General features: G+C 62.7%; 2 protein-coding genes across 2 annotated transcripts; one reads left to right on the forward strand and one right to left on the reverse strand.

Moving 5' to 3' along the window:
* Positions 1–1,283: 1,283 nt before the first annotated feature.
* Positions 1,284–6,114, forward strand: LOC138722745 (gap junction gamma-1 protein-like). Its single transcript, XM_069861286.1, has 3 exons — positions 1,284–1,396; positions 3,883–5,090; positions 5,212–6,114. The coding sequence occupies exons 2-3, from the start codon at positions 3,908–3,910 to the stop codon at positions 5,217–5,219; spliced, it is 1,191 nt and encodes a 396-aa protein (XP_069717387.1). The 5' UTR covers positions 1,284–1,396; positions 3,883–3,907; the 3' UTR covers positions 5,220–6,114.
* Positions 6,115–6,881: 767 nt separating this feature from the next.
* INHA (inhibin subunit alpha) lies at positions 6,882–9,034 on the reverse strand. The gene is made up of 2 exons (XM_069861287.1): positions 8,631–9,034; positions 6,882–7,931 (listed from the first exon to the last, which is right to left on the reverse strand). The coding sequence occupies exons 1-2, from the start codon at positions 8,995–8,997 to the stop codon at positions 7,198–7,200; spliced, it is 1,101 nt and encodes a 366-aa protein (XP_069717388.1). The 5' UTR covers positions 8,998–9,034; the 3' UTR covers positions 6,882–7,197.
* Positions 9,035–9,330: the final 296 nt, after the last annotated feature.

Raw genomic sequence — 9,330 nt, forward strand, 5'->3', positions numbered from 1 at the left:
TCTTGGCTTGGATCAGAAACAACGTGACCAGCAGGTCCAGGGAGGTTATTCTCCCTCTGTACTCGGCACTGGTGAGACTGCACCTCGAATCCTGTGTTCAGTTCTGGGCCCCTCACCACAAGAAGGATGTTGAGGCTCTGGAGTGAGTCCAGAGAAGAGCAACAAAGCTGGTGAGGGGGCTGGAGAACAGGCCTTATGAGGAGTGGCTGAGGGAGCTGGGGTTGTTTAGCCTGGAGAAGAGGAGGCTGAGGGGAGACCTCATTGCTCTCTACAACTACCTGAAAGGAGGTTGTGGAGAGGAGGGTGCTGGCCTCTTCTCCCAAGTGACTGGGGACAGGACGAGAGGGAATGGCCTCAAGCTCCGCCAGGGGAGATTTAGGCTGGACATTAGGAAAAAATTTTTCATGGAAAGGGTCGTTGGGCACTGGCAGAAACTGCCCAGGGAGGTGGTTGATTCACCTTCCCTGGAGGTGTTTAAGGCACGGGTGGATGAGGCGCTGAGGGACATGGTTTAGTGTTTGATGGGAATGGGTGGACTTGATGATCCGGTGGGTCTCTTCCAACCTGGTGATTCTATGATTCTATGATCCGCCTCCTCACATGCCTGGCCCTCGAGTTCCAGAGCCTCATACCTGTTGTGTAAGGGCAACTGGGAAGGCGAGGGAGGGGTTCCCCCTCACCACGGGGGATTTGCCTGCAGCCCCGACTAGGGACCTGTTTCCATTCTCCCCATCTCCTAGGTACTCTCTTTCTGCTCAGGAGGGTAGAGGATCCTCCGCTTCTTGTGGCGCCTCCACCTGCTGCCCTGGCCTCGGCGATGGGCAGGGTGTGGCTCCACCAAACCCCCCTCAAACGCCAAGCCCATCCCCACCACACAGGAACATTTGGCTCTACGTTCCCTATGTGCCCGGGACCATCTTTTCCTGCAGAGGCACCAGCTCTCTTCTTTCTTCCATCCTCGCCCTTGCTCTCCGAGGGGCAGAAGGTCGCTGTGCGGGATGCTCCGGCGGCTCCCCGCTGTCCCGCCGCGGCCAGGGCCGCCGGGGCCGCTCCCGGGGCTGCTGCCGGGCGGCTCGAGAGCCGCAGCTTCGCCCCTCGGCGGGGGCCGCTCCCCGGGGCCGGCGGGCGCGCTGCTCGGGACCCATCCGGGGGCGGCAGCGACCCGCCCGGGGCTGAGTCACTGACGGGGACGGGACGGGGCGGCAGCTCCGGGCAAGCGGCGCGGGGAGGTCACGGTGAGGGGAGGTCTCGGTGCGGGGCGGTGCCGGTGCGGGGCGGTCGGTGCGCACCGGCGGGCGGGCGGCGCGGGGCGGGGCGGCCCCGGGCCCCTTTGTTCGGCGGGAGGCGGCGCGCTTTGTCCGCCGCCGCCGGCGGGAGCCGCTCGTCCCGGCGCGCCGTGAGTGGGGCCGGGGCTGGGGGGCGCCGGCGCCCGGCGGGGCTGGGGTCGAGGCCCCCGGCGGGCGGGGGTCAGCGGGGCCGGGAGCCGCGGGGAGGCTGGGGCTCGGTCCCCGGGCTGGTGGTGGGAATGCCGGGGGCGGGGGGCTGGAGGGCCGGGTCCCCGGGCTGTCAGGGGTCGGTGGTCCCAGCGTGGGCCGGCTGGGGTCAGCGGGATGGGGGTCCCCGGCGGGGCAGGTGCTGGTGAGCCCCAGGGCGAGCTGCCCAGCGCTGGGGGCCAGGAGGTCCTGGGGTGGGTTGGGGGGACGGGGGTCCCTGGCCAGGGCAGGCTGGGGTGGAGGGGACTGGGGGCCGGTGGGGCTGGGGATGGCCGGGCAGGGCCTGGCCAAGGCGCGTGGTGCTTGTCCTGACTCAGAGCGTGGCTGGAAGGCAGCGGGTGGCTTGGCCCCCTCAGCAGGGAGCTGGGGTCTGGCTACCTGCCCTGGAGGGCGGTGGAGGGGAAGGGTCCACGGAGCTCTGTGTTACCCCCGCCGTGCCCACGGCAGCTCCTGACCCGTGCTGCGGTCTGTCACTGCTCCTTGGCCACCACAGCAGTGCCCACGTGTGTGTGCATCCACTTCCCTTGGGCTGCCCTCTCACTTGGTCCCCTTGTCTTGTCCCCTGCTCCAGCCCCTCACCCTGGGGACAGACAAGGGCTAAATGCAGACACAAAGCATCCTACTTGCCGTGGGGTCCCGAGGGATAGGGTCTCGCACTGGGGAGACTCCCCAGGGTGCTCAGCCACGGGAGTATGATCATAGAATCATAGAATCACCAGGTTGGAAGAGACCCACCGGATCATCAAGTCCAACCGTTCCTATCAAACACTAAACCATGCCCCTTAGCACCTCGTCCACCCGTGCCTTAAACACCTCCAGGGAAGGTGACTCAACCACCTCCCTGGGCAGCCTGTTCCAGTGCCCGATGACCCTTTCTGTGAAGAATTTTTTCCTAATGTCCAGCCTAAACTTCCCCTGGCAGAGCTTGAGGCCATTCCCTCTTGTCCTGTCCCCTGTCACTTGGGAGAAGAGGCCAGCACCCTCCTCTCCACAACCTCCTTTCAGGTAGTTGTAGAGAGCAATGAGGTCTCCCCTCAGCCTCCTCTTCTCTTCATGATGGCCCTGATGGGCTGGGTTTGGGTCCCTGGTGCCAGCTGGTGCCACCTCCTGCAGCCTAGCAGGCTCTCCGGGTGCTTGTGCTGGAGGGTCTTTTCTGTTTAGGCAGAGTTGCTCAAGAGGCAGGCTGAGCTAAGCCAAAAAGATCCTCTTATTCTGGACAATAGTGGTGTGCGTGCAGCAGGGTCATCGTCCGCAGAGACGTGCCCTCGCTGAAGGCAATGGGATGGGGCTGACCAGAGACCAGGAGAAGCATGGGGAATGCTGGGGGCTCTGTGGGGACACATCCCCTCTGCTCACCCCGGGCAGCCCTGCCACCTGCTGCCTTTGCATCAGCTTGTGCGCAAGCTACTGAAACAGGGGATGGTGGTGAGGTGTCTCATCTTGTGTCTTCTCCTTTGGCCCAGAGCTGTAGCACAGTCCTTGTAATTTCCTTCCCGACCTCCGGTATCAGCTGCTTTGCCAGAACTTTGTGCAATTCCTCGGCCGCCCCACGCTGCCCCTTGCCAGCCCTTGCTATTGGGCTGCGGGGTGCTCTGAGCACTGGCCACTGCAGGCTTCGAGGGCTTGTAAGGACTTGGGGGTTGGGGTCCCACAGGAGTCAGGGCACAACTTGCAGATTTGGTGGAGCAGAGTGATGCTGCATCTCTGCCAGCCCTTGAGAGGGAGCTCTGTGGGGTGCAGAGGACCTGGCTCATGGGTGCATGGAGGGGGATGTTGTTTGGGGGAGCCTCCCTCAGCTGGGGCTCGGGGCTGGCAGCTGCTGGGGACCAGAGGTGCTGCTGGCATCCTGCCACACTGCCCGCGTGTTGCCTTCCTCCAGGGGCCCGTGGATGCCCACGGGAGGGCGTGGGTGCCGGCACAGGGTGCGACACCGGCTGGGGACCTGCCCAGGACCAGGTAGCAGATGGGAGCCACGGCACGGGGGGGCAGAGGGGGCTGTGAGTGTCCCTTTACAGTCCCCAGCTGGTGCTGCCTCATACTGCGTGTTTACCCTGGCTGTGATGGATGACTCGTCCCCTACACTTGCCTTGCAAGGGACAGGGAAGTTCCAGCCTTTCCCCTGCTCCCCGTGTCCCCTCCGCCCACCTGGCTGTTGGGAGGGCCGGAGCAGGATGTGGATGAGAGTGCAGGGAGGAGGAACTGGGAGGGGGCTGTGGTTTTTAGAGACTGGTACCCTTGCAAGGCTGTGTTTGTGGGCCTCTTGGGCAAGAGAAGGGACGTCGGCGCTAGGAGAGGAGCAGGGCTGGGGTGGCAGCTGGTGGTTTGGGGGGGGGCTGGTGAGGTGCATATGAGTTTGCTCCGTGCCAGATTGCCTGCGCCTTCCCTACAGGATTTGAGCTAACTGCCTGGGCAGGATGAGCTGGAGTTTCCTGACACGGCTCCTGGAGGAGATCAACAACCACTCGACCTTCGTGGGCAAGATCTGGTTAACCGTCCTCATAGTCTTCCGCATCGTGCTGACAGCAGTGGGGGGCGAGTCCATCTACTACGATGAGCAGAGCAAGTTTGTCTGCAACACGCAGCAGCCCGGCTGCGAGAATGTCTGCTATGATGCCTTTGCCCCGCTATCTCATGTCCGCTTCTGGATCTTCCAGATCATCATGGTGGCCACGCCATCCGTGCTGTACCTGGGCTTTGCAATGCACCGCATCGCCCGCATGCCCGAATCCTCGCGGCACCGGGCGCCAGCAGCCAGGCGGGCACGTATGCCAGTGGTTCGCCGGGGAGCTGGGCGGGACTATGAGGAGGCGGAGGACGATAACGAAGAAGACCCCATGATCTTTGAGGAGATTGAAGTGGAGAAGGAGAAGAGCCCAGAGGGCACAGAGAAGCACGATGGCCGGCGCCGCATCAAGCAGGACGGGCTGATGCGTGCCTATGTCCTGCACTTGCTATGCCGCTCGCTGTTGGAGATGGCTTTCCTCTTTGGGCAGTACCTGCTGTACCGCTTCGAGGTGAGCCCCTCCTACGTCTGCAGCCGCAGCCCCTGCCCGCACACCGTCGACTGCTTTGTCTCCCGCCCCACTGAGAAGACCATCTTCCTCCTTGTCATGTATGCTGTCAGCGGGCTCTGCCTGTTTCTAAATCTCTGCGAGCTTGTGCACCTTGGCGTGGGGCGCATCCGTGATGCCCTGAGCCAGCCCGACAGCCCAGTGCTTCCAGCTAGCAACAGTCCTGCACCACAGTATTCCAAGAAAGCCCCTGGCGCACCCCCCACCTACCACTCGCTGAAGAAGGACCCGCCGCGAGCTCCGCTGCCTGACGTCAAGCTGGACTACCGGGAGAGCCTGGCCCAGGCGGCAGTGGCGGGGCGCTTCGCCCTGGCTGGGGCTCCACCGGTGCATGAGCTGGACCGGCTGCGCGAGCACCTGCGCCTGGCCCAGGAGCACCTGGAGGTGGCCTTCCATCTCCAGCCCCCACCACGGCCCCCCAGCCCTGCCCGTAGCAGCAGCCCCGAGGCCAACGGCATCGCTGCCGAGCAGAACCGCCTCAACCTTGCTCATGAGAAGGGGGCTGCCGCCTGCGAGAGGACCACAGGTGAGCTGGGGAGGTGGGTGATCCATCTGGCTTGGGGGGAGCTTTACGTGGCTGCTTCTGGGCTCCCCCAGGGAAGGGGTCCCATTGCTCCTGGTGCTAACCTGCTTCTTGATTCCCACAGGGCTATGAGTGCCGTCAGGGACAACAGCAGTGTCTGCTGGAGCAGCCGCTGCTGCCAGCGTGGGACATGCATCTTGCCAGGAGTGCAGGGCAAAGAGTGACACGTCTGCCTGGTGATGCTGTCTGGGCAGTCCTATCCCGTTGTGCGGTGGTGGGGATGGGGGTTTTGAGGGACGTTCTTACTTAGTTTTCAAAAAGGGAATATCTTATTTTTGTACATTTTTATAATCTCGTCAACGTGTGCACCCTGGCATTTTTGATACTCTGCTCCCCATCTCTCCCCTGGGCCTGTGTCCCCCCCATCTCCCGTTTTATCTTGTTTTCCTCCTCTTGCACCTATTTCCCACAGCAACTTCTCGCACCTCCCCGTACCCTCTCGTGCTCGCTGCCACCCGCCGCTGCACTGGCCGGTGCTGTGTGTGTGCGGGCTCTACTTGAAGCAGAGGGGACAGAAGGGATCTTGGTGGTGCCACTGCCAGAAAGTGCCAGTGTGGCTGGGGGCGGGGGACCACGCTGCGCAGCGTCCTGGCACAGAATTGTGAGCTGTGGGGCTGGGCTGCCTGGAAATGTCTGTGCAGAGGGCAGGGGCTGTCCTTCCCGCTGCCTCCGCCCCACTCCTGGCCAGATGCCCTTGGACCAAAGCCCATCCCCTCCCACTCCGGCCACGGGGCCAAGACCCCCTGTGTGGGGCAGGACCCAGGTCACATGCAAGGGGAGACACAGTGCCCTGAGCCGGGCTTGGCCAGGAGCCAGTGGGGCATTTCTCATCATCTCGGCCTGGGCCACACGGAGATTTTTTGTAGCATTGTTTTTTACTCGGAAATTATTGTCAGTCTGGTTTAATCTTCTCTTTTTTTTTTTTTTATATCTATATTAGTAAAAGCTGGAGACGTTTTGTACTGAACTACTGTGTCCAGTCCTTCAGGAGGAAGGGGTGGGAAGGGAATCCTGCGCAGCTGGACTGGGGTGGCCGCCTGCCCTGGGACCTCCCCGCTTGGCCTGGGGTGACTCAGTTGTTCCTGCTGCGTGGAGGCGGCTGTAGCCAGGGCAGCTTCCATCAGCCTGGCGGAGCAGGATTGCTCCAGCCACGTTCCTGCGCAGTCCCATCCTGGGTGAGGGCCCCTGTGAGGGACTTCCCTGTGCCTCCCCTTCCAGCTGCTGCCCATATGCCTCCCCATCCCGTTGCAGCTGGAAGCACAAGGGATGCTGCCCTGCACTCCCCTGCCCCTTGGCTGGGTCAAACCCCGCCGTGCCATGCTGATTTTGGCCAGCGCACCCCGTCCTCCTCTAAGAGACCCCCAGTTGCAGATGGACCCCTCTAGCAGCACTCACCCATCCCCTCCCTCCTCCTGCCAAAAGTCACCGGGGAGTTCACCTCCCAGTATGTAACCATGTGCTGCCTCTGTGGCTGCCTCTGGTGGACGCTGGCATTTCCAGACTGTTTTGGTACAGGAAACAGGTTTATTTAATTCATCTCATTAAGCTTTCCAACAGGCTGTGCTGCCGGGAGAGGGCTCGCTTGCACCAGTGCAAGGTCCTGGCATGGGCTCACCCTGGCACATCCCTATACCTGCCGAGGAAACCCTGGCTCTGCCTGGGACCAGAGGGAGGCCGTTGCCTCTGTGGCAAGAGCAGAACCCCAGCCTTTTTTGGGGGAGGTAAGAATTGCTGGTGGGGAGGAACAGGGGCTGAGCTGGTTGCAGACAGCAGGCTGGCTTTGTCAGGGGTCAGTGCTGCTGCTGGAGGCTGTGCCTGTCCCAGCCCTGCTGTGCCCCAGCCAGCTCTGGGCAGGGGGTGGCCACAGGGCAGGTCTGGCAGCATGATTGTACTTGGAGCAGCCCGAAACTCCAGCTTGCACAGGGGAGGGTGGCACAGCCCAAATATCCTACAGGGTTCCTCTGGTCCCTGGGGCACGAGGCCAGGGGTCCCCTGGTTGAGTGACTCCTCCTGGGTGGGATCACGGTCTGAGGCTGAGCTCCGAGATGCCTTAGACACAGGTGCAGTCCTGGGCCAGGATGTTGGGAACTGTCTCATACTTGAAGGAGTACCCACCATCAGACGTGGTGCGGACACGCAGGGAGCGCATGGTACCAGGCAGGGCAGCACAGCAGAGCTGCACGCCCAGGCGGTGGCTCAGCCCGTGCCCCTCAGCGCAGCTCCCGTGGCAATAGTGGAAAACGAAGCTGCTAGGATGCACGATCCAGTTGTCCCAGCCCAGCTCCTCAAAGGAGATGTTGAGGGAAGCCCGGCGGCAGTTGGTATGGGCAGCCAGGTCCTCGGATGGGCGCTGCAGCAGGCTCAGCGCAGCCGGGGACCAGGGCACAGCAGAGCGGCGAGTTCTCTCGCTGTGCTTGGCCCGGGTGACAGCCACCAAGAAGGGCATCTTGTCCTCCTCTGCTAGGCAGGGGCAGCTGGGGCAGCGCACCAGGAGCACAAGGAGTGGCTGCAAGAGCTGGGGCAGCAACGCGGGGTCCAAGTGAAACACTGTCCAGTGCTCGGGTGCCTGCACCACTGTGGCCGTCACTGCCACACGGCCCTGTGGTGACAGGGTCAGCACATCGGGGGCTGAGTGGTTAGGGGCGGCTGAGGGGCCGGTGTAAAACCAGAGCTGGGCAGAGGTCACTGTGCGGCTCAGGGTGTGCGCCGAGGGCTGGAAGAGATAGGTGAAAATCCCTTCTTCCTCCAGCAGCTTGTCTGGCTGTGTAGGCTCACAGGGCGTGTCTGTGTGGGGGGAAAAGATGCTTAGGGTGCGTGCCCAAACTTGAGGAGGGTCCCTGATGCTGGGCAGGACGTGGGGCGTTACAGAGGGTCCCCAGGATCCTGGCAGGGTGCCCTGCTGCCGGTGCAGGCTGCGACAGGGTGTGGGGGAATCAGTATCTAGTGGAATCAGTAGCTAGTGCTATGCAGCAGCCACTGCGCTGTGCCCCACAGCTGAGCCCTGCTGTGCCCTAGGCTGGTCCATCACTGCTGCCCCCATCTCCCAGTGTCCTGCCCCCTCTCCCAGTGTCCTGCTCCATATCTGGTTAACGTGCCCCATCCCACAGCATCCTGTCCTATCCCTCAGTACCCCATCCCACATCCCACCATCCTGCTCTGCTTCCTAGCATCCCACCCTGACTCCTCCTCAGCCCTCCCCATCTCTGTGCATTCCACCAGGACCAACCATTTCCCAGTCTCTCAGAACCCTCTTGTGCTGCCTGCTCCTCTCCCTGCCTGTGTCTTGGGCTGCTCTGCCTGTCCCTGCCTGCCATCCCTTTCCAACTCCTGGCTCTCTGCCCCACCTTGCCCACGCCTGGTGTACCCTCTTTCTCTTCTCCTGCAGACCTGTGCAGCAGCTCCTCCAATCTGCTGCATCCCCACTGTGTAGCCACCACCCTGCCTCACTCCTCTGCCCTCTCCATCGCACTAGGATGTTCTCACCTGTGGAAGGGAAGAGGATCACATGGGAGGTGTCTTCCAGCTCCTCAGGCTCAACTTCAGCTTTTTCAAGGACATCTCGCCGGTGCACCCTCCTCGCTTCTTTCTGGGGCTCCTCCTGGAGAGGTGGGGGACTCAGATGCTCCAGCATCAGAGCTCGCACCTTGGCCAGGATGAGCTGCCGGTCGGCACCAGCACCGGTGCAGCTGGCCAGGGCGGCAGTGGGCAGCAGGGCAGGCAGCAGGTGGAGGAGGAGCAGCATGATCGTGGGGCTTGCAGGACGCTGGTGGCTTGGAGGGCTCTGCCGTGGGCTCCCGCTCGCCTGCCCAGGCCGTCTGCCTGCTGCGCTTCCCCTGGGGCAGGGTGGCATTGAGACCTATCTGACACTGACGCAAAAGTCTGCTCGCTGTGAATATTATCTCTGGGCAGCAAAAGTGCTGAGACGTCTGGAATGCAAGGACTGCAAGGACAGTGTGGTCTTGGGGGGGGATGGCGCCCAGGCAGGGGAGTGCGCGGCCTGGGGGGAAGATTTTGCTGGAGCAGTGAGAATGTGGGGCTGGAGGGGCTGCGCTGCACGCAGGGTGCTGCCAGGAAGGCTTTCCTGCCCTGGCAGGGATGGAGGGGGCACCCAGGGTGAGCTTTGCAATTGCCAGTGCTGGACACCCCCCGTGCTGGAGGAGCTGCAGGTTTGGGACCTCTGGGA

This window comes from Phaenicophaeus curvirostris, chromosome 7 (genome assembly GCF_032191515.1).
Source record: "Phaenicophaeus curvirostris isolate KB17595 chromosome 7, BPBGC_Pcur_1.0, whole genome shotgun sequence".
Classification (NCBI taxonomy): Eukaryota; Metazoa; Chordata; class Aves; order Cuculiformes; family Cuculidae; genus Phaenicophaeus; species Phaenicophaeus curvirostris.